The sequence below is a fragment of the Nymphalis io genome, chromosome 22, assembly GCF_905147045.1.
Source record: "Nymphalis io chromosome 22, ilAglIoxx1.1, whole genome shotgun sequence".
NCBI classification, from domain to species: Eukaryota; Metazoa; Arthropoda; class Insecta; order Lepidoptera; family Nymphalidae; genus Nymphalis; species Nymphalis io.
Genome location: NC_065909.1, coordinates 3,673,140 through 3,700,604, shown reverse-complemented (window position 1 = coordinate 3,700,604; position 27,465 = coordinate 3,673,140). Strand labels below are relative to the sequence as shown.

Sequence of the window (27,465 nt, the reverse complement as noted above, 5' to 3'; positions counted from 1 at the left end):
TTACGTTAACGTATTATCGGTGCGGTTCAGATTCGAACAAATACAGATGATTCAAAGTTGGATCGGAATCGAATCGGTAACGTATCGTAATCGTTATAAATTAGTAGAATTCGGCCCTTGACAAATAAAAGTATATGACAATTGCAGAAAACTGTTCTAATATGTTCATGGATTTGACGATATCTTATGTATTGTTGAAATTCGAATTCGACATAAAAAAAAGTATCTTATTTTTTTATAAATATTATTAAAACTTATTCAATACTGATTCTTATCAATACTATATCGGCTGAGAATTAAAGCTTGAAAATGCTTTCGATGAAATCTAATAATATGACGGTTGGCATTAGTAAAGCAAAAGTATAACCTTTAAAAAAATTTATATTTTTAAATAAATATAAAAACAACTGATTCGATCATATTTCTTATTAGAATCAAAAGTCAAGTCAAGTCAAGTCAAATGTTCATGGATTTGACTTCATTGAGTAATAAACCATATTTATAAATTATTTTTTGAAATGAGATATAAATTAATAAGCAACACAGTATTGTTGTGTTCCGGTTTGTGACTGTTTGTGAGCCATTGTTCCTCCAGGTACAAGGGACATAGCATCTTAGTTCCCAAGGTTGGTCGCGCATTGGTAAGGAATGAACAATATTTCATAGAGCGCCAATATATGTCGGTGGTGACAACTTACGATCAGGTGGCCTACTTGCCAGTCCTCTTACCTATTTTATAAAAAAAGAAACCGTTATATTCTATTAAAAACCTGGAATCCCATTGTTAGGTACATTGTTTTGGAAGCCATTTTTAGAATTTGTTCTGTCCACTGATAAAACGAACATTTTAATGCTTCATTTTTAAGCAATTTTAATAAGAAAAAAAGTCTTCCAGACCGATTTCAGCCACGGCAGCCAATCTCAACAGAGATTAGCTAACTGCGCAGGTCATATTAATCTGAGGTACGTACATTCACGTACCTCAGATTAATATGTCCTGCGCAGTACCAATGTAGACTCCGGGCTGCTATTGAGAATTTTAGATAGAAAAACCCAATAACTTTATTGTCCCGACCTGGGGTTTTAATTCAGGATCTCCGGGTCAGCGGCCTTACATCTAGCCACTACAGGCAGTCAATGACAAATATTAAATTATTCTAATTCGTTATAATTGTAATGTAAACAGAGTACCTGACCTACACTGTATGCTTACATAACTGCATAGCATCTCATAATGTCTGGCGCGTGCGCACAGCGTGCAGGGGTCAATGTTGCATGCAGACGGCGAGTAGACAATATCACCCGGATGTCATTCACTATCAATATCCGACGAAATTGTTTTTTTCCACTCAAATATCCTGCTTCATATACGGGACTCTTGAAATTAAACGATAACGGTGTCAGAGATAGGGCAGATCCGGGAGGCGTCGAATAACTAGTGAGTTGTTGGAATTGATGATGTTTTATTTATAATGGCGCCCGGAAACATGGAACAAAAGAATGTACACACATTTAAATCTTGTAGTCAAGCGTGCTATATCCTAGACCGTGTTGATGCTTTACATGAGGCAAGTCAACAGTCAAACGCTGGCCTATATGAGATAAAAATGAAAATGTTTGCAGACAATGTTCAACCAGGTTATCTAATAATATTTGTAAAACAGTTAACTCTGGACACTACTATCAACGCCTGAATGAATTAAAAAAAAACAATAACGGCTCAGTCTAGGTCAAAATCTCATCTGGCTTAGCGTATTAACTCAAGGATTTACGAAGTTTTTTTTAAATCTTAAAACCATTCAGACTGGATCAATGAAACAATTAAATAAAATAATAAATAAAAATATCGACCTGAGGTAAAAAAATAATAATGATAGTATAGTATAATTGTATTAAATTATTAGGAATTATATAAGTCAACAATATACATAAGTAGGTAGGTGTTTGTTGATATGAATATAAAAAAATAAAAAAAAAAAAACAAAAAAAATGTAATCAAAAGTACGGACGCGCGCGCATCTGTGGTGAAAAAGTATTATACAAACTTAACCTAACATAACGGAATTTATAAATATTTCACCTAACCTATAGGATACAATATTCAAACGTGGATTACTAAAAGATATCAATTTCGTTTTTAAAATTAATATCGGATTGGTTAAATATAGGGACTGGAAGCCTTTTTTTTTTAAATAGAACATTAGTAGAAACAGTGTAAACGAAGTTTCGTAGAATATTAACGATCTGCTATTTCCTCCATGCGTCACCAACCTTGGAAACTAAGATGCTATGCCCCTTGTGCCTGTAGTCAGTGCCTCAACCTTCAAACTGAAAAACGTTATACATTATATACTACCACTAAGTTGGTATCCGGTATCGATCTTCATAAATATTCTTGCAACACTGACCCTTTATATAATGTATTTGTTTTATTTCAGTGGAGTACGTGGACACTGAATACAGTTTGTGGCTGACATGGTTCCTGACGCCGGTCATAGTCACGTTTCTGCTGCCCGCCGTCATCATCGTGCTGATCTACATGAGCAGTGTCATCTTTCATCTGTACAGACTCTACAGGTAACCACTCTGAAGTAATTCGGTAGACACTAATCGTTTTTCTTTAAAACGTTTGGCGAGTGATTAGTGAGACAGTTCTGTTTTCTTCTTTTAATTGTTAAAGTCAAATCTTTATCTTTATTCAATATAGAAGCGTTACACTTGCCAATTGATTGTCATAAATCTACCACCGGTTCGGAAATAAACACCTCAGACCTGAGAAGAACCGGCGAAAGAAACTCAGCGGGGTTTTTCTTTATATCTCATTTCTTTACAAGTCAATCATCATCAGTCATTGTCAAATCAGTAATGACAGAATGGGCGAAATCAGTGTTTAACTAAACTAAGTAACGTTTATATATAATGCCGTTAGTTATTTTAATGAACAATATATGTATATATATGATAGTTTTTTATGTATTGATTTTTTTTATAGAATAGTTATGCGGACGAGCTTATGGTAAGTGGTCACTAACGCCCATAGACATTGGCATTGACAATACCAAGTACTGCTGTTTTGCGGTAGAATATCTGATTAGTGGGTGGTACCTACTCACAAGCTTGCACAAAGCCTAAAATTAGTGTTTAATTATAATATTCCGTTAGTCTTGATGCTTTGATAAATTATAAAATGGCGAACGGAAGCATGAAACACAAGAATGTGCACCCACTTTTTATGAACATTCGGACTTTTAATTCAAAAGCTGTAATTATAAGGGATTTAAATTGCAATCGTAGCCTAAAAGTCGAGAGTCATTTAATCGTTATCAAGCATTAAGTCTGCTAATCGCGTTATAGGTTAATGAAGAGGACACTGCAATACATAATCGTTTTAAGCTAATCTCTTATATAATATATCTCCAAGTTAACTACAAATCACGTTATTGTTTAAACTATATATTAACTTTTTATATAAGATGTATTCTACATCAATCAATCAATCAACAGCCAATCATTGTCCACTGCTGAACATAGGCCTCTCCCAAGGTGCGCCAAAGCTCCCTGTCCTCCGCCTTCCGCATCCAATTGGTGCCCGCCACATTCTTAAGGTCATCGGTCCACCTGGCTGGAGGGCGCCCTACGCTGCGCTTGCCGATTCGCGGTCCTAACTCTAGGACTCGTCTGCTCCAACGGGCATCGGTCCTACGACATACGTGACCAGCCCACTGCCACTTCAGCCTGCTAATTTTGCAAGCTATCTCGGTGACTCCGGTTCTTTTCCGGATAATCTCATTTCTGAACTTATCCTTCAAAGATACTCCGAGCATAGCTCGCTCCATAGCACGCTGAGCGACTTTGAATTTGTGGACTAGTCCCGCAGTTAGTGTCCACGTTTCGGCACCGTATGTCATGGCAGGTAAGACGCATTGGTTGAAGACTTTCGTCTTCAAACATTGCGATATAGACGACTTGAGGACTTGACGAAGGTTGGCAAATGCTGCATTGTATATAATTATATGTATTCTACATAATTAGATATAATTATATATTATTATGTGTTTAATTATTGACACGTACATATGTGTATATGTGATTGTTATATTTTACTATATATTAGCAATAGTTTGCCTTAATTTACTGTTTTAATATTTAATGGGTATAACGATATAAATATAGCGGTATTGCAATCCCTAAGACGCAGCCTCGATGCTTAATATACAATGGCAGAGGAGAATCCATCTGCTGTACAATACACAAGGCACAGGTACGGAATGACGAGACGGTCATCATCATCAAAAGTGTGACGAGAAAGCTACAGAAAAGCATATCCCATGAAGTGGTCGCAATATCACATCACTCGCAAAACTTGGTATAGTTTACCGATAGCGAAGATGTGTCGGGAAATTGAAGTGTCTGGAGTACAGCCTAAATATAGCCCATAACCCGTATATACTCAGACCAGCCTAGCAATTCCGAAGCTCACGATAACCAATAAAATACTCCTTCAAGGAAGACAACTGGCACTCAACATTCCAGGTCTACGAAGAAGTTGTAAATATAAAAAAATAACACCAAAAGACAGTCCCGACATGACGGTAGGGTCACAACAGATTACGAGATCAGACTCCAATAAAAATTTGTATAGTATCAGTTCTCTAAGCTTTAGTTCGCGATGTTGCCTGGAATTAAAACTTACGGGAATATCAAAAGTAACGGAAATCAAAACAATATAAAAGATTTCGTATAAGCAAGTTATTGTCGCATACGAATGAGTATTCGTTGGTTTGTCAAACGGCACTAAACTCTTCGCAGGGCACCGATTATTGCACTTCACTATCATGGTTTTCCTTAGTTTACATTGAATCATTTTTATGTCTTCCTATTGATTTAAAGCTTGGTCGCACTTGATCTATCTTTCTTAGCATCGTTTGAATTTACTGTATTATAAATATCCAAATAGCAGAGTCGCTGGAACAACTCACCGAAATGCTGCGTAGCCTAGGCGAGTCTTCCCGGTGTGTCGGTCTCGGTATGAACTTGGACAAGATCAAGGTCATGTTCAATAGGCATGTCGTGCCGGGACCGATATACGTCGAGGGGAAACCTCTCGAAGTTGTTAGTGAATATACCTACCTAGGACAGATAATACAAGTCGGTAGGAACAACTTCGAGAAGGAAGCCGATCGAAGAATTCGCTTGGGATGGGCAGCATTTGGCAACCTTCGTCAAGTCCTCAAGTCGTCTATACCGCAATGTTTGAAGACGAAAGTCTTCAACCAATGCGTCTTACCTGCCATGACATACGGTGCCGAAACGTGGACACTAACTGCGGGACTAGTCCACAAATCAGTCGCTCAGCGTGCTATGGAGCGAGCTATGCTCGGAGTATCTTTGAAGGATAAGATCAGAAATGAGATTATCCGGAAAAGAACCGGAGTCACCGACATAGCTTGCAAAATTAGCAGGCTGAAGTGGCAGTGGGCTGGTCACGTATGTCGTAGGAACGATGGCCGTTGGAGCAGACGAGTCCTAGAGTGGAGACCGCGAATCGGCAAGCGCAGCGTAGGGCGCCCTCCAGCCAGGTGGACCGACGACCTTAAGAAGGTGGCGGGCACCAACTGGATGCGGAAGGCGGAGGACAGGGAGCTTTGGCACACCTTGGGAGAGGCCTATGTTCAGCAGTGGACAACGATTGGCTGTTCATTGATTGATTGATTGATTGATAAATATCCAAAAATGTATCACTTATTACGATAATTATTAAATTGTATTGCAGCAATAGAATTTTTATGGTACATATTATAGTGCACAATTGTGTACGCAAATAGAAATTTACTTACTATTCCATCTCATAATGCTGTGGAAAATCCAACACGACGGGAAAGAGCTCAGGCGGAGGTTTACGGGCCTGAGGTACCTGGATTAATTAATAATATGAATATAACGGAGTTGTGACGTGAAAGATGTGATCCGTCTGGATGCGTAAGGAGAGGAACCGAGAGCTTACTTCGTGGGAGGCCTATGTCCAGCCGTGGGTTGAGACTGGCTGATGATAAACGGAGCCATATAAGATCAATATATTTAATACTAAAGGCACGGGCGCAGTCTACAAACAAATAAATGTACCAAAATAATGAAAAAAAACATATTTACGTTTCAAACACTATAAAATTAAGTACACCTAAAAGTAGCTCAGTCAACTTGCTCAAATGTTGTTAAAATACCGTTTAAACCATGTTTAATAACTTCTCTGAACTTAATTAAAAGTATTTTATTATATATTTGTATATATGTATTAACCTATGATAAAATATATGTAAAATAAACAAGATACCTTTTAAATATGTAATTATTAATATAAATGATCATGATCGGGACGCATGGTGGTGATATCATGAGATTATTAAATATATATTTCAGTTGTAATAAATAATCGTGCTAATTAAAAAAAATTGATAAATATGTCATTTTCACGCTGTCTGCGCTGGCGCATTTCGATAAATGACGACGTAGACATAACAAGAAATAAGGTTTTGTTATGTTAGTTAAAAGCCGAGATGGCCCAGTGGTAAGAGCGCGTTAATCTTAACTGATGGTCATGGGTTCAAACCCGGGCTAACACCACTGAATTTTCATGTGCTTAATTTGTGATTATAATTCATCTCGTGCTTGACGGTGAAGGAAAACATCGTGAGGAAACCTGCATGTGTCTAATTTCACTGAAATTCAGCTACATGTGTATTCCACCAACCCGCTTTGGAGCAGCGTGGTCGAATAAGCTCCAAAACTTTCTCCCCCCCCCTTTTTAGGGCAGATGTTAGTTACACTATTTCCTTTTCTGTCCCCTGAATTTCATGATGATCGATTGAGTAACTAAGGCGTGAAAGTGTAACAAACAAATAAACTTACGCATTTATACTATTAAATAGGGAGTTAGGATTGTGGGTGTGAACGATAAAGGAAATTATATCGTGATATTCTATACAAGTAAGAAAAACTGTTTGAGATTACAATATAAACGCTTTTTTTAAGTATTAGCAAGTTAACGAAAAAACACTATAATTTTTGTTTGTCCTCCGTTTGTCCGGGGTCGTCTTTAAAACGGGTAAAATTACAAACGTAAATAAATAAAAAATAGAACATTTCAAGGTACTATTACGTCTTTATTTTATCAAAATTTATAAAAACTTACAGCCTTACTTAGAAACGTTGTTTAGCGGGTTGTTAGTTAAACAATGCTGTGTCTTCTTCTTTCGATTGTCAAATCAATGATGACAGAAAGAGAGACTCCAGTGTGAAACTAAACAGCCGCTAAGTAATGATTATAATTAAGTTAAAGTTTACGTGAGCACTTTTTTGGCATATAAGTTAAGAAATCACCCAATATATTTATTTTGTTTAATCAAGATTGCGTGTCGTGGATGGTGTTCAAAGCGATTGGAGACAAGCAGCCCGACTCGCGGTCTGCGCGCTGTGGGACGCGCACGGCTGGCTGTTTCATGGTATACTTACTGTTCACATTATTTAGATGACTTTATTTTAGATGAACTATGACTACAAAAATAAAGTATTCAAACACGCAACGCAACAAAAAAAGCCGAGATGGCCTAGTGGTTAGAACGCATGAATCTTATCCGATGATTGTGGGTTCAAACCCGGGCAAGCACCACTGAATTTTCATGTGCTTAATTTGTGTTTATAATTCATCTCGTGCTTGACGGTGAAGGAAAACATCGTGAGGAAACCTGCATGTGTCTAATTTCATTGAAATTCTGCCACATGTGTATTCTACCAGCCCGCATTGGAGCAGCGTGGTGGAATAAGCTCCAAACCTTCTCCCCAAAAAGGGAGAGGAGGCCTTAGCCCAGCAGTGGGACATTAACAGGCTGTTACTGAACACGCAACAAACACATAATTCGGCTTTATTTTTTTCTTGTAATGCTAAAGTTTGGTCTGGTAAATTGTCATTTTATAAAATATATATATTATAAACAAGCAAAACAAATAAGCTATTTTATGGTAAGTGGTTACTACCGCCTATAGATATTGGCGCTGTAAGAAATGCTAACCATTTATCCCAAACCTCGATACTAAGTATTGCCTTTTGGAGGTAGAATTTGTGAAGAGTAGGTGGTTCCTATTCCAAGTAAAGACGATACTTCTATTATTATATGAACGTTTCTGACGCGAAAATGTTTCACTTACGTCACGTGTGCTTACGCTCACCAGGTTACGAAATAGATGGTATCGAGAATATCCCGGACGGTCCATTCCTCCTCATCTACTACCACGGCGCGCTCCCCATCGACATGTACTACTTCACAGCTCGGATGCTGCTGTTCAAACGGCGACACATACATACCGTGGCTGATCGGTTCATGTTTAAGATACCCGGTAAGTTTTTTTTTTTTTTTTTAGGCTTTTATTTTTAAGGGGCCTTTCTAGGCAGCCTATATGTCGGCCCCATAAGGCCCGGTAAGTTGACGATGGTTATTGTAAAAAAAAATATTATTAGCTTTTAAATCTGTTTAAAGTTTTGATGCAATAGATTTTTTTTTGTGTTAGACGTAATTTAATTATTAGGTACTTACCTTTTTTTTTTTTATAGAATAGGAAGGCGGACGAGCATATGGGCCACCTGATGGTAAGTGGTCACCAACGCTCTTAGACATTGGCATTGTAAGAAATGTCAACCATCGCTTACATATCCAATGCGCCACCAACCTTGGGAACTAAGATTTTATGTCCCTTGTGCCTGTAATTACACTGGCTCACTCACCCTTCAAACCGGAACACAACAATATCAAGTATTGCTGTTTTGCGGTAGAATATCTGATGAGTGGGTGGTACCTACCCAGACGAGCTTGCACAAAGCCCTACCACCAGTAAAATCCTAATTATCATATTGTTAATTCGAATTTTCTGTCTATCTTTCGAGTATTGTCTGTTTTGAAGAGAATAATCGTTAAAATGTTAATAGTATTTTTGTTAGCGAATATATTTCAAATGCTATGGTGGACAGTTAATCAGCTATACGTTGGTGGAAGACAATAGATAGAGATCAGAGTCAGGGTGTCGACAACGTTAAACTCTAGTGTCTCGAAAATTACGTGAAATCAGTCACATGTCTGATCCTTCATCGGTCGTATCGGTCTTCCGTCCCATCGTTTTATGGGGTTGATGGAAACGAGAGTGCACCACTATAATATATCCAGCGCAATTGGCTTATCTAAGAGACTAGCCGCCGTGATTAAAATTGAAAATGTTTTTTTTTTGGGAAAAGGTTGGAAGTCCCTTCTGGAAGGGCTGTGCGTGATCCCGGGCACGGTGCAAACTTGCGCAGGTGTGTTACGAAGTGGTAACCCGCTGGCCATATCCCCGGGCGGTGTCTACGAGGCCCAGTTCGGAGATCATTATTACAGACTCAACTGGAAATCGAGGATTGGCTTCGCGAAAGTCGCTATTGAAGCGAAAGTGGTAAGTTTTATTATGTTTTTTTTTATTGTCTCATTCACTGAGAAAAAATACATAGCTTGGTTTCCTTTATGGAGAAGGTTTTTCTGCTATTTATTTCGTTGCTTCAACGAAATAAAATTCAGGATATCAACTTGTATACTATGCCACATACAAAGCCAGGACAACGTCTGCCGTGTTTTGTTAATAATGATGTAAAAATAAAGTCAATCTTGTTAAACATGAATCTACACTGAACTCGTCTCCGCAGCCAATAGTCCCGATGTTCACACAAAACGTGCGCGAGGCGTTCCGCACGGTGGGCTGGCTGCGCGGCGTGTGTCTGCGCATCTACGCCGCCACGAGGATCCCGCTGTCGCCCGTGTACGGGGGCTTCCCCGTCAAGATGGTCACGCACCTCGGCCCGGCCATACCGTACGATCCCACGCTCACGCCGGAGATGCTTCAGCAGAAGGTTAATAAACTTTGTTCGATAAGTAATTGATTATTAACGGTTATTGTCCTCAAATAAATTAATGACACATGTTCTTAAATAAAAAAATAAATAGATTCAATAAATATATCAGCTTTCTAACGTACATATATAAACAAATTAATAACCGTATTTACAAAATCCTAAATAAAGTATTTATATATTCTCAATTAATTATTGTTATACTCAATGTACAGGTCGCGAGTGCAATCGAAAGTTTAGTCGAGGAACATCAGCGAGTACCCGGTAGCATATTACTAGCCCTCATTGAGAGGGTTTACCAGATGCCGAAGAAGAAGAACAAGAACAAGAAAGCGCACACAAATGGCACCTGTCAAAATGGCGTGTCTAAAAAGGAACATGCGAACAGTTTGAGTGATAATACTACTAACAGTGATAAAGTCAAATTATCTTAGAGTGGAGAGACCTTAGGAATTGTGAATTAATACGGTGAATTAATATCATGTATGCAAGACGCAAATATGCTTAGCGTTTTTTCGTGCTGGCAACATTGGTGAGTGAATTTATTAGATGTACAAATAAAGCATTTTTTTTTTCGATAACTTCCATATGCGTTTATTATAAATCAATTATAATTTATATTATATTTGCTTATATATATGTATTTATTTTAAGATCATAAATGTTTTTTTATAGAAATAAATGATGCATAATAATTTTTTTTTGGAATATTGTGGATGTATGAAATACTCGAAAGTATGTCATTCAATTGTAGCTTAGTGTTTAAATTGTTTATTTAACATTTCGAAGAGCATTCCTAAAAAAATATAATTATTGCTTCCTTGATTTTCCTTAAAAAATAATTTAGGCTTATTATCAATTATATTTATAATTATACATATCTCAATATTATATAGAGTATATATGTTAATGGTGATATTCAAGGCTTAATTTAAAAAAAAATGTATATTAAAAATATAATAAAAAAAAGTATGTGAGAACATTGTAAGTTGAAATATATATGAAAATAGTAATTCTTTGCAAATTTAATTAGTATAGTTAATAATGATCATGTTCCTAAATTTCCTTTACAAGTTTTTTTTTTATTCGCACATCAAAATCAATACATCAGATAAATGTTTAAAACATAGTATAATAGAAATATTTTGTATTAATCTACATTTTTGTACAATGTATACTGTAGACAGTTGTTTCTTAAAAGTACATTGTCGTGTGTAAGCCGTGATAGCAAAGCTACAAATGACATAATATTTGTCAAAGTGACAGTTCAAATGTGTTGCCAGGTGGATACGCATTTAATATAAGAAGTATATATAGGGATTGAAAACAAATAAATAAAAATTAATAGTTACGGGCTTAAAAAATCACACTGCCATTGAAAGCTAAAACGTTATGTAGCCATATGTAAAATTAACTTCATAATAGTTCATTGAAAATTATTATGGAACATTGAAAATAATTATTACTTTAAAAAAGACCACAAAAAATACTGCGATAAATTAATTATAGCTATATACTTAAATATATAATGTATTTCTAAGAAATAGATATGGAAAAAAACTTTGACAATTTATTTGCAATGTAATACAAATAAATTTTTAAATTAAGAACTAACGCCATTATACTTTAGATTTTATTACGAATTAGTGTAATATTAACCAATACAAGAATTATCTTGTATAAAATAAACATCTGATATTTTCTACAATAAACATGCTTATTTGCTTATAATTGAAATATTATATAAGAAATAGTTATACGACCTTACATAAAAATATTGTATAGAGGGTGATTAGTTGAACAATTCTGTCCTCTTCTTTCGAATGTCAATTCAATGATGACAGTAAGAGAAAACCCAGTGTTTAATCATCCGCTAGACGATGTTTATAAGTAAGGCCGTTAATGTTGCTTTTGATTAACAAATTAATTATAAGATAGGTGATATTTAAACCAAAATTCTCATAACTAAGACGCGTTTAAATATTCAATGTATTTACTGACAATCATCAATAAATACTCAAAAGATATATTCATAGGTTAGTCTTTATATTTCGAGTTTTGTTTGCTTTTTTAAGAGCTATTCTATAAGAACTAACTCGAAACTCGTCGTAGAAAAAGATCGTGAAATGTCAGAAAGTGATACGCGACATTTACTATTATAAATATAACATTTAAAGGATACATGCATCAAAATAGCGTAACACCGTATCCTTTAGATTTTCGTTGTCAAAGTAATGGCATTTTAATAAAATCGAAAAATATACGTCAATAAAATTGACAACTATCAAGAAAGGGACAAAAAATGTCACCTTTTTATTGTATGTAATGGCAAAGGTGCAGATAACAGCTGTTTGCGCAAGACTTTCCCGCCCATATCATGTCAGTTTGATAGCGGTTACTTTATTCTTAAAGAATAAATACCCTAAGGATGTAATTAATAAAATCATATTTCCAAATAAATATGTTAGAGAAAATGACAGATCTTTTAATTTAATTAATGCAAGAAAAGCCGCTCATGATCTGTTTTTGGTCTATTAATATTTAATTAAAAATTGAGCAATAAATCTAATATATAATGAGAATTGAAGTCTTTAGGCATAGAACAAAGTAATATGTGCTACTTTAGATATTGCATATGTAGCTTAATTTATTTGCAAAGAGTAAATATTTATTATGTTATTCACACATTATTTCCAAACTGTTATTTATTAATAATTATATATTTAGATCATCATCATATTGTAAAATTCATGGATTTAAAATTGTATTAATTAAAGTTTAGAAAAAAAAAACTTAATTTTCTCTTCTGCTCCTAGAATAAAGCATTGGCTGATTACATAACAGCCAAGATATATTGCCATATTTCGGTATGTAAGTTACATTTGAACGTGTCAAATACATGTACTATATATTTTGCTGTACATTTTGATACATAGATATTTATTTAGTTCTTAAATAGATGTTAGAAATTATGTTATTATACAATTCTGTATTCTCGGCATACTTAATTGACATTTGTTATGTAAGGAAATATATTTTTTCCACATAAAATTGTTTTTTTTTTCCCCGATTTATATATTATTTATACTTATTAGAATTGTGTGGTCATACCTTCAGTATGACATATACGTTAATTCATCTACTTTTCAGAAATACAAATTCAAAAACTAAAGAATTACAATAGTTTTTGATTGATGAAATATTAGGAAATAAAAGATTTTTATAGGCTTTTATATATTAATTTTATTTTTTATAGAAAATCGTTGTAGTTTGACACATCGTCAAATTGTTGTGGTTGAGTGTTTGGCCGGACGGCACCTCCACCAGGTCTGTATTGCGGCTGCTGGACATAAATATCATTTACTGCACAGATAACATCAAATCAAGATGGCGACAGATTTTTACGCGCGCTTTTAGTAAGTCATCGACCTTACAAATCTTAATTTAACGGTTTAGTAAAACACTGAATTCTCTCTCTGACATAATTGATTTAACATTCAAAAGAAGAAGACACAGCAGTGTTTAACTTATCATAAACAACAATTATATGAAATCTATATTACAGTGAATTTAAGAATTATTAAAAAAAAAAGTATGCGAGCTCTTCCGCTGTGAATACGTAATTTTATCAGTTCAATTCGCTATCATTGGTTATTTACAAAGTTTTAGGAAATATGAAGATGAATGATTGTCATGCAAAGCGGAAATGTTCCGTCAAATGTTTAAATAACAAGTTTGTGATTTGAGAATGCACTAGGGGCTGTGTTTTCTATTAAGAGCAAATAAAAATTGCTTTAAGCTCTATATAGAGTTGTAGTATCAAGCAGACAAAAGTCCCTTTGTTTAAAATGACTAAGTCATCAGAGAGCGTTCATAAAATACGTGGTACCATTTTATCTTTACAATACAAACCTATCATGTATTAAAGCCTTTCTCAATGGCGGTAAAAGTAAGGTTTAACAACTTTGTCCATGAATCGATATAAGAGAACTAAATATTATGTAAATCTACGATTTGTTTATGTTATTTGCCCTCCCATTAAAATATACTATTGTGTTATTTGTCATTGTTTTCACCCCTCCCTGTAACAGCTCATTTTACTCCAATAAAACGGTTCTTCCAAGCCCAAAGGACAGTATTTTTTTATATTATCAAAAATAATTTCAATATTATTATACAATAATATCAGGGTATAATTGAACACATGTTTAATGTGCTATTTATTAAGTAAAATATATGAAATATGTATTTAGATTTTTAATCAACCTCGTTCTCTAATTATTTGCTTTATAGCTTTCCAATTCTAATTAGGTACCAAGTAATTTTGAACACTCCTTAATGTAAGATCAACAAGACCAGTTTGACAAACAAACTAACTTTGTGTATTCCAATTTTTTCTAAATTCTCCAATTATTTACCTATAAGACAGTTAGCTTGTCAAACTAGATCTTAAACAAACGTGAAACAATCTCAGAATATAGATAATAAAATCGATAAATTAATTTAAAAATAAAAATATTAATTAAATTATGTACTTAATTTAAAATAGTTCATTACATAAGCCACTTTATTACCTATTTTCTGAGCTGGTTAAATAAAATTGTTAGTGGAAGGAAGCTTTACTTAGCGGGTGCGGCTCACATGTGCGGACGAGCGCCGCGCGCCGCCTGCTGTTGCTAGAACACACACTCTGCGTCACACTCGGACGAACGCGAGACGCGACGGGCCACGTGTCAAGGTCAGAGTGTCACGTGGAGCTACCAGTGACACGTCGAACTTGAAGTGCCACGTCACGTGATGAGCAACTGACTCGAAATGAGACCACGTGACGCGACACATGGGTGTGCGGTGATGAATCTTGCGTTATATTCGCACTCCTAACGAGTACGATGTTGTCCCATTTTAATATATGAGGAGCTAAATTAAAGCAAACAATCGTGCTGATCCATTAGACTTATTCGACAGAACTAATAATGCTGGAATAATCTTAAATAAAAAAATAAACAAACGTAAAAATTGTGCTGCTAAACGGGCGCAAGCGATGTGTCACTAAAGCACCAACTCGGAGTAAATCAAAGTTTTTTAACCGGAACCGATTTTACACCGAGAAAATAACTGACGAGCGAAGCGAAACGATCTACAGAAAAGGCGTTGTAAGTGAAACTGCATCAAACCCTTCAAAGAGTCCAGGATCAAAATCCTAAATTAGGCTTAAGTAGGCTCAAAGGCATCGGAAACGCTTGAGCGTGTAATGAAGCATGAATGCGAATGATATAAAAAAAAAACACAGTGAACCCCCTAACCACACCTAAGTGAATTAGAATCCTACGAAAAAAAGAACATTCGCCATCTCTTTCTCGCTGAACTGAAAACAATAACAAAACTTGAAGTCCTGTAAAATTAGTCAAGAGATTTTGTAGAACAAAATTAGTAGCAATAAACGTTAGTAGCAAGTGACAATAGTCTATAACTATAGTGTCTATAATAAACAATTCCAGTGGCAGGAGGAATAAAGATAAATACAGATTAAAAATAATCTATTACATTTGTGAAAAAATGACGAAAAATTATCGGAACTTTGGAAGTAAAATTAACCCTTTAACCGCCTAGGTCGAATTAATCCGACAAATATTTTCGGGCCCATTTCGCCTGAGTCGTATATTTACGACCAAAATAACACTGATCGTTTTATCAGCTTTTTTATTTAATTACGCTGTATTCTATCAAAAATATGTTTACATTAGGTAAATAGTTAACTAAGTAATCGTTTACAGTTTAATACACTTTAGCCTCTTAATTAGAAGTCTTAAAAATAATGTCCAAAGTTAGAAGAATTACTAACATTATTTTTAGAAAATTGTATTGTGTGTTTCGATTCACTGTGCCGGGCGCTGGGGGCACGCCAACAGATATGAAGTCGGGCGGTTAAAGGGTTAACCCTTTAACCGCCCGACAGTGGATATAAGTAATTTAATGTAATATTGTTGTATTATAAATAAATATATATTATATAGAGCTGTTAGTTACAGTCGAGCTAATACTGGTGGTAGAGCTTTGTGCAAGCTCGTCTGGGTAGGTACCACCCACTCATCAGATATTCTACCGCAAAACAGCAGTACTTGGTATTGTTGTGTTCCGGTTTAAAGGGTGAATGAGCCAGTGTAATTACAGGCACAAGGGACATAACATCTTAGTTCCCAAGGTTGGTGGCGCATTGGTGATGTAAGCGATAGTTAACATTTCTTACTATGCCAATGTCTATGGGCGTTGGTGACCACTTACCATCAGGTGGCCCATATGCTCGTCCGCCTTCCTATAGTATAAAAAAGAGCTATTAGCAAGTCGCATGGGATATGTAAATCTACATTTTGTTTATCTTCAGTCGTCCCGCCATTAGAACGTACTATATGGCATTATGCATTTACTTGGTTTTGTATGAACATGCTTTACAAGGGGTTTTTGATTAAATAAAAAAAGGTTTTTAAAAAAAGTGTGATAGCATAATTTGTTAGGCGATGGTTATTGAGATGAAATAGATTAATGTTATTTTACTTGAAATACTTGTTAGGGATGAAAATATTTAAAATCGCTTAAACATAATTACATTTCTACAAGTATTTTGTTTTAAATATTTACTTATATAATATAATGATCGTTCATTCTGTTTGTGCAAAGCGCTTTATGTACAATGTTATTTACTTTAGACCATATTTTCCATGTGTGTTCATGTGTGTTCATTTGAATTACTTATATACTTACTTAATACGAACCACCGATGGTTCGAATTCAGTAAAACGATCGTAAAACAAATAAGTTGTTTAATCTTGTCTGGTATAAGCAAATGATATATTTGTAGCGTGTTTTCGCTTGTTTGTTTGTAAGTTAACATGTGTGTGTTAACTAGTGTGTGTGTTCATACCTGCTGCAGCAGGTGTCGCAGGCCCGGGTTGGCCGGCAGCAGCGGGCGCACGAGGCGCGCGCCGGCGCCGCGCAGCTGCTGGAGCTGCGCCTGCAGCTGCGCCTTGCGCTGCTGCTCCTGCGACACACACACACACGCACTCGTCAGAGCCCGCGGACACGCCCGCACGCGCGCGCACCGCTACCGACCTCGAGCTGCTTGTAGTGTTGCTCCTGTTGCTGCGCGGCGTGCAGGTGGGACATTATGTCCATCTGGGACTTGAACTGCGCCTCCTGCTGATGAGCCGCCTCCAGGGTCTGCTGCAAGTGTTGGATCTTCTCAAGATTCTGTTGACGAGCTGCCTCCAGCCCATCTAACGGTGCAGAGCGCGGCCCTTTGCCTCCTAGCTGTCCGACTTGGCCTACTTGTCCCACTTGACCAACTTGGTTAACTTGTCCGACTTGGCTCACCTGACCGCCCATGCCTCCACCCATCATCATACCCTGGAAAAAATTACAAACTAATTAATTACGATGAATGTATACCTCATCTATATCTGTGAAGCTCTTAAAAGCGGTGAAATGCTTAAAATAATTGGCTATCTTGTCAAATATTCTTAACATTTCTTTAAGTTTTCTATAAAACCTTGTTACTACTTTGCAGTTTCCACTATAAGCTTCCAAAGTCCCGTCTTCAACTGAGAATTTCTGGACAAATTGAAGTTAATCAGTAGACCAACAAGGCAAGCAGACAAAGGAGTAGAGAAAGTGTGACCAAAAATAATTCTTAAAAATTTTATTACCTGTTGATGTTGTTGAGCTTGTTGATTGGACATGGAAGGCACCGCAGATAGACCCCCAGCGAGGCCTCCAGCCCCCATTCCTAGTCCTGATGGCATGCCTCCTCCTAGACCTGCAGCTAAGAAATATTACCTTAAAGGATAGATTGACATCACCGAATTTTGCCAGTTTAACTGATTGCTATTTTAATTTCTGATATTTTATCGTGAGGAAACCTGAATGTGTTGAATGAAAATTTGCCACATGTGTATCCAGCTACCCGCATTGGAATAGCATGGAACAATCTTCAAACCTTCTCCCCAAAAAGGGTAGGAGGGCTTTTGGTTTGGATAAAACCAAATCCCTCACAGTATGCCTTGATAAAGCGGTTGGTTGGGAAGTTTAACAGAAAAAATAAACTGTCAATAAGAATATTTTGGACATTTCTAAGTAAGGACACGCGCTGCAATATACTTATTTGTAATCGTATGTTTCTGATATTAATAATAAAACTGAAAACATTGATTATTGTGTTATATCGATACCTGGAGGAAGGTCCATTGTAAATTCCAATGATGAATTATACAATATTGTTTAACGCTAAGATCGAGACCAAGGCATTGATCTTACGTACTAATATAATTAAAGTTGAAGGTAGAACCTGTGATGTTACAATACCGTTAATTTTACCGCATTTTTGTGGTATGTGGACTTGGTTAGTGGACTTGGTCACATGTAGAGTGATGGCGAAATCTCCTTTCCTATAAACCTCGGGTGGGATTCCACGGACCGCTAATAATAAAATTTAGTTTTGCAATGCCGGTCACTATTGTAGGACTTGTGTTTGTTATCGAAACCATTGTCGTCGTTAGTAAGTAATAAGGGAGGAAGACAAATATATATATTTTGTTATAAGATAGAAAGAGTTGACGTGTGTTCCTTGTAATTTTGACGGGCCAGTTGGCGTGGTTGGTAGATACTTGACTTTCACGCCGAAGGTTGTGGGTACGATTCCCACCCCGGACAGACATTTGTGTGCATGAACATGGCTGTTTGTCCTGAGTCTGAGTGTAATTATCTATATAAGTATTTACAAAATAAAAGTAGTATATGTAGTATATCACTTGTCTGGTTTCCATAGTACGAGCTCTGCTTAGTTTGGGATCAGATGGGCGTTTGTGAATAATGTCCCAGGATATCATTAAATCTTTAATTAGTGTTGCAAGTAGTATAAATTAAATATAGAGTAAGAGAAAAGTGGTCGAACATTACCGGTCATGGTGGCGGGCGGGCCGGGCGCTGCACTAGCGGGCGACGGCAGCTGTTTATTCATTTTCTGCTGCTGTATCACCTGTAGGGAGCAGAATCACGATGGAAACTAATAATAATTAACAGCCATAATCCAACTGGAATTTGTTCCTTTTAAAATTAGCAACATTAGCATTCAAGCTTTGTAAACCAAATTAGTCTATATACGTATATATGTGTAATCAATGTTTGTATGTGTGGGTGTGAGTATGGGTGTATGTGTGTGTGTGTATATATGTGTGTGTGTGTGTGTGTGTTAAGTAACTAATCTTAACTTCATGAATTTATCCTTTTATAAATTACCTTCCGCAGTCGGTCGACGAAGGTGGCCTGGTTGTTGGGTATGAAGCCGAGGTAGGCCTTCTTGTCCGGCGTGTACAGCAAGATCAGCACCTTGATGTCACACTGAGGGGGTGACGACATCGGTGAGAAGTGAACACAGCCAGCCTGTAAAAATACACGTGTCATATTAACTGACATGACTCTACATTGAAAGTAATAGAATTATATAATATTTTATATATGTTTTATTTTATACATTATCGACGAGCCGGTTGGCGTGGTTGGTAGATACTTGCCTTTCACGCCGAAGGTTGTGGGTTGATTTGTGTGCATGAACATGTCTGTTTGTCTTGAATCTGGGTGTAATTATCTATATAAGTAGGTATTTACAAAAGAAAAGTAGTATATCAGTTGTCTGGTTTCCATAGCACAAGCTCTGTACAAGCTTAATTTGGGATCAGATGGCCGTGTGTGAAAAATGTTTCAGGATATTATTGGTATAACTGTTAAGAGATTAATAGACATCGAATAATGAATAATACGTAATTTTTTAATTCAGAAAATTATTATTACCGAGATTTTATGTATTTTTTTTATATTTGCCGAGAAAGTAAATGAAAGTGGTAGTCGAGTCCAAGAGCGACGACGGCCAGTACAGTCGGGAAGAATGTTCTGCACTAGCCGTCCCCGCCTTGCCGGCCCGCAAGATGCCTCTTTAAGCCTCGTTTGCAGGAAAAACCGTCAACCGAACGCAACGATAATTGGCATATATTTATAAAGGCAGACCAACGTCTGCTGAGTTTTGCTTATTTTATATATTATATCAATATTAATATTCTAAGCCTCGGGACAAATTTTTTAAGTCATGGTAGTTACATAGGCAGTTTGATAGTTTAAACTTAAATTGGGTACTCACGAATCCATTAACCATGACCTTGGTAAGGGCGTCCAGCGCCTCGTTCTGCTGCAAGTGGAACAGCACCGATTTGCTGTCCTTCAGGTACTGACCGCCGATGTTGCTGATCAAATGTTTCGGCATTAGCTGCATCAACAGCTTGCTCGGCCACGTGTCCACTTTCAGTTCTGGCTCGATATCTTTTGAGTTTGCGGATACCTGAAGTAATATTAGATGACAATCCCAAGTTACAAAAACCAAACTTACAAATTGTCACTATTATAATTCAGTCAAAACCTAGTTCAAATCCAAGTCCAAGCCGTTCTAGTTACTGTTCGGTCGAAATTGAATTCCTAGAAGATCAAAGTTAGCACCTTCAGCTTACACTATTAAATAACTACCTAAATATATTAATTATCTGAAGAAACAGTGCGAAACTGTTCGACTGCTGGACAAAGGGCTTCTCTTCTCTTACACATTATATCCGAAATTTAGACAAGTCTCACTTGACACGGTAGATGTTTGATGACTTTCTGCTGGTCCCCGGGCGTCTTCCCCTTCTCCATCCACTCGAGCACTCCGCTCCAGATGTAGGTGCGCTGCGCGGGCGACGCCGCGAACGCGCCCGCCGACGACGGGCCCGCCGGCATGCCCTGCAGCCGCTGCATGCTGGCCTGCGGACATGCAGCACGTTATCCACCGACATCGACCCGCGTGGTTCCAGCACCGGAGACTAGAAACATCACAAGCCGTGTTTATCGTCAGGTAATGATGAAGCCATTCTCAAAGGAGACTAACCGACCGCGAAATACATATTATAGTGTACAAGTATGTTAATAGTATATACCAACAAACAGTAACAAACTAATAATTACAATAAGACAGTTATCATGAAAGTGTGTGTATGTATTTTCCTTAAAACCATTTAACTTCAATCTTAAATCCTATTCTTCCATTCAGATATTATAAAATTCGAATATGTGTTACCATACAATAAAGCTTGTTAACAAATAATAATACAAATTATTTTAAATATACTTTATACAGTTACAAAATAGTTACAATAAAAAAACACAAATATATTTTTTTTGTCAACAGTACTAGAAAGTGTGTTTATTTTTTTATTTATTATAATATCAACACCAACAAGAAGTACACTAATAAATACAATGAGTCTATAAACATGACGTTATACAAATCAAGTGTCTGCTAAATTATAGGTGTTACAAAATATGTCAACATTTCGGGTTACCAAAAAAAAAAAAAAAATTTAAAAATCAAAATATTTATAACAAATGGAAAAGACATTAACAATTAAATTATTATAAAATTATCACTTGATTGGTATAAAATGAATAAAATATAAATATCTGAGAACATTTATTGTATTTTTTTGAATATTAATTATTTGATTAAAAGCAAACAAAAGTTAGAGGTATATTTATACATAAAGAAAAAGATATCAAAAAACAAAAATTTATACATTATTATTGAGGACAAAAAGACGTAATTATGTAACGGCCGATGACGGCCTTCTATAAATGAACGGTTAGTAATAACTAAATGTGGAAGCTTATGTGTTCGTATGTATATTGGTCAGTTACGGACTTTAATAAAACATAGTGAAGTACATATAACACGTGCGACTTAACTGTACTCGGTGGAATGGGTCTCGCCCCTCTACCCCGCGCGGAGACCCGCGTTCGCCTTGTGCGTTCAGTACCAATGGCATATTTGCTATCACTGCATATACCTTATATATCCGACTGGTGACGTAATCAGCGCGAAGTTTCTAGTTAAGTCGCACGGTTTGTACATAGGTAAAACACATACTTTATAATTAATAAAATTATTATAATTAAATTTACGCGGAATGGAATGAAAGGTGTATATATATATAATAACATATATATAAAGTATCTTACCACCTACCTGCGTAGGGGGTGGAGGGTTTGAGGGTTGAGCTAGCTGCGTCAGTAGGGCTGAGTTTGCGTAGTGTGGTTGTCGAGGTGGTGCCAGCCAGTTACTTCTAACTTGTGGGACGGCTGCACGTTGGAACGGTACTGGTGGTACCCTTGGTTGTGGAACGACGGTGCGGTTTTGTCTTTAAAAGTGTAAAACGCATTTTATTGAATTTAATATACATATATTAATACGTAAAATCTAAAAATGTCGAACATTTATTTTTATTTTTAAAATATACCAAAGTTTGAAAAAAAATGCCATAGACATCTAAATGGGTCAATTTCGAGTAGACAGGATACTATTAAGGCTTTATTTGTTTAATTAATATAATAAAATTCATTCAAAACTTACTTATCTCAAACACATGATTTGGTGGCGCATTAGCAATGTAAAGAAAGATTAAATTTCTTACAGCGCCAATATCTATGGGCGGTGGTGACCAATACCATCAGGTGGCCCATTTGTCCGACCTATGTTAGAAAATTTACGATATTTAATGTAAAAACAGCTTGGTTTTGCTTGAAAGAAAAATCTTACCCAAACACGTCCGGCTGCGTGTCGGGCGCGGGGGGTGGAGCGGGGCTGGGGGGGCGCTCCTTGAGACTGTACCCACGCAAAAGCACCAAATGCCGCGGGTCCTGTATTCACTACACTCTTAAATACAGATAAGATTTTTTTGCATTCTGTTTTATATGAGGCGTTTGTCTGCTTCCACCACACCACCGCATTGTCAAAATCATAAAAAGCTCTATCGAGCTGTGTAGTCCAGTGTCTTAAAATAACTAAGAATCTTTTAATAATGATAGATTAATACTGAAAGATGTGGTTATGAATAAGATAAGAAGTCTTTTGTCTATTGACAAATCTATCTATCTATGTGTATAATAATAATAAAAATATCCTGGGACATTATTCACACACGGCCATCTGATACCAAAATAAGCTTATACAGAGCTTGTGTTATGGAAACCAGACGACATATATACTACATATATTATTTTTGTTTTGTAAATACATACTTATATAGATAATTACACCCAGACTCAGGACAGATATGTTCATGCACACAAATGTCTTTCCGGGGTGGGAATCGAACCCACAACCTTCAGCGTGAATGGCATGAATCTACCAACCAACGGCCCGTCTTGCTATGTTTGTTACTTATTGAATTATAAATTTGTTAATAGTGAAAATTATTGTATATACAAATACGTAAAAATATGTTAATTCAAGAATAAAAAGCAAAAGAATAAAGCGTGAATCTTAACCGATGATCGGGGATCAAGCCCGGGCAAGCACCACTGAATTTTTATGTGCTTAATTTGTGTTTATAATTCATCTCGTGCTTGACGGTGAAGGAAAACATCGTGAAGGAAACCTGCATGTGTCTGATTTCATTGAAGTTCTGCCACATGTATATTCTACCAACCCGCATTGGAGCAGCGGAATAAGCTCGAAACCTTCTCCTCAAAAGAGAGAGGAGGCCTTAGCCCAGCAGTGGGACATTAACAGGCTGTTACTGTTACTGTAGTATTTATAACTAATCGTTATTTAGTCGAATACATAAGTCACCGATTGTTTTTCGAGTTACAAGCAACGAAGAAGCTGTTAAAGCTGTTATACGTCACATGCATGCGACTTCAAAACTTACGATAGCTTTTTGAATACGTATTTGAATCACGCCTCGTAGACAATTCTAGCATCTATACGCTATAGGAATAGTTAATTGAATATAGTAACGGTTATTATACAATAAGAGGTGATTAGTGACTTTTGGTAATTAAAAATCAATTACCTTAGCATAATTTCTTTGCTGAGCAGCATGTAGCTCCCCCCCTGCGTGCTCGTACAGCGCCAGTAGTGCGGGTAGTTTCTTCGCCGCCGCTACCGAGAGCTGCGCGCCGCGCTCTCCGACTAGTCTCGCTGCTTGCTCCACAGTGGCGGGCGCTCCTGATATTTATTTACAACATTATCGATTGGTTTATTTGGTATAATTTTTAAAATTTATATTAAATACTTAACCGACATCTAGACCATAGAACGTAAAGGTATTTGTAAGACTGTTTTATGAATTTGTAATAAAAAAAAGTTTTTATTTAGTATTACGATAAGCATTTCGATTTCACTTTATTCATATCAAAATTAAAAATATATTTGTCAAAAAATCAATAAAAGAAAAAAAAAATGAATATCGACAAAAATAAATTCAACAAATTTTTGGCAAAAACAAAGGATATAATTTAATTTGAACAATAATTAGAAAATTTGTGATTACATACCAGGCGGAACCAGCCCCCCTGCATTTGCAGAATAAGGGGGCGAACAGCACAGGAGTATAACATGGAGTGGAACATCTGAACGGCCCAGCTCTTCTAGGCAAGCGAGCGCGGCTGTTAATGCTTCGGTCACACACGCTCGACTTTCCGCGTGGCCCCCTATAAATCTAAAACAATGATAAATTCTTTATACGTCATTTAATTATAATCATTATGTAAATATTTCTATGATTAAAATCCGGTTACTATATTCAAGCAACGATTCGTTTAGCTTACGAATGGAAGAATTATCAACGAAGTGTTATTCAACGGTATAAACAAAAAACGTTTCCAAGTTTCAAAGTCTATGCATATATTTGACGCACAAGCTTATAGGATCTCGCACTTACAACTGACCGTTTGTGACTTTGTGATGTACATTAACGATTCTTTTATACGGGTACCGGTAAGTCAACAATAATTAAATTCATGATCCAATAAAAAATAATAACATTAACAAATACTGATTGTGTCTACGTGAATTTCCTACGCGGTGTTTTTATGACAAAAGTATCATTTACTATCGAGAAGAAACTTTGAAGCTTATTATAGTCCACCACCGATCACACGAAGTGTTGAACAGCTGGATTGCAACCAAAACATAATGCTTTCCTTCTCCACCAAATATGAGATTTTAAACTACAAATTAAGAGATCGATAACTCATTGCCACTTGCCTGGAGTTAAGCCCATGAATTTAGGTGAAATCTAAATGTTATAACATATTTAGTGACTTATTATTTAACGTGAACGCGGGACGGCCGTAGGAAGATTGACCTGCAAGACACCTTTGAATGTTCAAGGCGATCCGGTCCCAACATACGTGGCGCGTGATCTGTGCAAGTGGCCGGTACTTTTGACCATGTGGACCTCACGATGCTGCTCAAAGATATCACGTCGCTGAAAAGTGATGTCGCACTCATCAATATAAAGCTTGAGGGTCAGTAATTTCGCGCAATTTCAGTCATGGTGCGACGAACAGTGAACGACTTAGGCGACATAATGACCTTGAAGTGCTATGGAAACGTATCCAACTGCGACGCAGTCCCAATAGATGAAGAAGGAAAGTGACGCGAAGATTTCTTGCCATCACCCAAAGGATGAGGCACTTGCTCATTTTGGAGAGGATGATAAAAAACAGCGTCAAAGTGCACCAGCTGCTACATTAGTTAGAGTAGAGTAGAGTGAAGAGTTGGAGAACAAGGATTGCTTAACATTGGTGAAAGGGGAGAAAATCAGTATCAACGCACCCGCGACGTAAACGATACAACTCCTTCTAGCTAGGATATAAAAGATGCAGCTTCCATCATGCTCTACATTACGGTTGGACATACAAACACCGGAAAGTAGTCTCCCTAAGTATATTGATAAGAAGTAGGGTCGTGTTGGTGATAAGAAACAAAAGCTACTGAAGTATAAAGTGATTGAAGTCAATCAGAAATAGCAACGTTTAGGATTCCAGATTCCAGCAACAACCCAGTTTCTCTACCTCTCCAATTATGGAAGGAGTAGTGTTTAATCTTAACGGGGAGGTAGAATCTAAAACTCTGTTGAAAATTATCTAAATTTAATTTTTATTCAATGTGTTATTCTATAATATTGAATCGGTCTTTGTCACCTGAAATAAATAAATATCAACTCGTACTCTTCCTGTTATTTATATATGTATATTCTTTATTGGCACATGTAATTGATATTGCGCATAATATCCTGGGACAATAACCATACACGACAATCTGATCTCAAACAAAATAGAGTTTGTACTATGAAAACCAGACAACTGATATACTACATACACTACTTTTCTTTTGTAAATAGATACTTTTATAGATAATTACACCCAGACTAAGGACAAACAGACATGTTCATGCATACAAATGTCTGTCCTGCATGTATCTACCAACCACGCCAACCGGCCCATCAATTTAATTATATAATTATCAAAATTTTACATTATGTATGAAAATTAATATATTGTACTGTTTATATATAAATTTCTAAGCTTCTCAAAACAAAATTCATTTTTATCTCAAATGCACTAATCACTGTTTTATGCATTCCAAATGATAACGGCAAAATAATCAGGTCAACTAAAAGCCATACAAAAGTAATATATCTCATTTGATACAATAATTATTTCAATTCAGAAATCACATCTCAAATTATTAAAAACATGTCTGTAATATTAAAATGAAAATGATTTAAAAAAAGTATTTAATTATTATAAAATGAAAACATAGTATAACAAATTCAAATACACCATTATATTAATAATAAATACTTACTGTAATTTATCAACTGTGTCCACAACAGTCTGTGGGCAGGTGAAGGGGCCGTATGTGGAGACAGGTAGCCCAGGGTGACAATCTGCAGCTAGGTATGTCACAATACCATACACCGAACCGCTACCCGCACCTTCCTCAAGTGCACCGCCATGAAAATATCTAATAAAAATATGTTAACTGAATTTATTTTTTGCTATTACTGTATAAATTATTACATATTTTTTTTAATACTCTTACGTCGTTAAATATTTATATGTACTTAAGAATCCAAAGTGTGAAGACTTTTATTATTGTAGTAATGCAAAATGTAAACACTGTAAATTATATTCCAATAAAATTTTTATAACATAAAAGTAGTGTATGTTAATAATAGAAGTATCAATTATACAATGGATAATTAATTATAACTTACTCTAGTGTTGGTACGATATAATTAGTTTTTAATTCACTTATATACGCGCTGTTAGCTGATGTAGCTTCTATCACAAAAATTACTTCGGCTTGTATGGGAGAGTCAGGTGCGTTTACGGCCATTGTATTTGTTTTTAAATTTACATTATAATTAAGACATATTCACTTTATTAGATTTAAATAATGAAAAAAAAACAATCAACATCACGGATAAAGCAACATACAACTTCGACGTTTGACATTATTTTGACTTTGACATGTTTTATTGACATGTAAGTCTATAAATTACGACTAGAAACTTTCATTGTTTTCAAATATCTGGAAAAGTTATCGTTATATAATTTCAAAAAATAAAAAAAATAAAGTGAGTATTATTATTATTCTTTTTTAAATTGGTACATAA

At 36.0% G+C, this 27,465-nt stretch overlaps 2 protein-coding genes and 1 long non-coding RNA gene across 8 annotated transcripts in view; 2 read left to right on the top strand and 1 right to left on the bottom strand.

The window, feature by feature from the left end:
• LOC126777372 (transmembrane protein 68) overlaps nucleotides 1-12,976 on the top strand; it is a 38,850-nt gene extending 25,874 nt beyond the window's left edge. For both annotated transcript variants that reach the window (XM_050500411.1, XM_050500410.1), the window contains exons 2-7: nucleotides 2,439-2,577; nucleotides 7,405-7,499; nucleotides 8,227-8,391; nucleotides 9,281-9,474; nucleotides 9,722-9,925; nucleotides 10,141-12,976. In XM_050500411.1, coding sequence (XP_050356368.1) covers nucleotides 2,439-2,577; nucleotides 7,405-7,499; nucleotides 8,227-8,391; nucleotides 9,281-9,474; nucleotides 9,722-9,925; nucleotides 10,141-10,359 — 1,016 coding nt within the window. In that variant the 3' untranslated portion in view covers nucleotides 10,360-12,976. The remainder of the gene's footprint in view (nucleotides 1-2,438; nucleotides 2,578-7,404; nucleotides 7,500-8,226; nucleotides 8,392-9,280; nucleotides 9,475-9,721; nucleotides 9,926-10,140) is intronic.
• The window catches only part of LOC126777392 (uncharacterized), a 172,593-nt gene that overhangs the window by 130,048 nt on the left and 15,080 nt on the right, over nucleotides 1-27,465 (top strand). The window lies entirely within an intron of this gene.
• On the bottom strand, nucleotides 13,148-27,294 carry LOC126777353 (mediator of RNA polymerase II transcription subunit 25-like). Of its 5 annotated transcripts, none has more exons than XM_050500374.1 (15): nucleotides 27,064-27,294; nucleotides 26,652-26,810; nucleotides 24,332-24,495; nucleotides 23,848-24,002; nucleotides 22,590-22,690; nucleotides 22,020-22,191; nucleotides 20,594-20,761; nucleotides 20,109-20,306; nucleotides 19,214-19,357; nucleotides 18,875-18,953; nucleotides 17,626-17,741; nucleotides 17,033-17,326; nucleotides 16,845-16,961; nucleotides 14,549-14,601; nucleotides 13,168-13,268 (listed from the first exon to the last, which is right to left on the bottom strand). In XM_050500374.1, the coding sequence occupies exons 1-14, from the start codon at nucleotides 27,183-27,185 to the stop codon at nucleotides 14,563-14,565; spliced, it is 2,028 nt and encodes a 675-aa protein (XP_050356331.1). In that variant the 5' UTR covers nucleotides 27,186-27,294; the 3' UTR covers nucleotides 13,168-13,268; nucleotides 14,549-14,562. The 5 variants fall into 5 exon arrangements, with proteins under 5 accessions (XP_050356328.1, XP_050356329.1, XP_050356330.1 ...); XM_050500375.1 differs by having other exon boundaries at nucleotides 13,252-13,265; XM_050500371.1 differs by lacking the exon at nucleotides 14,549-14,601 and having other exon boundaries at nucleotides 13,148-13,268.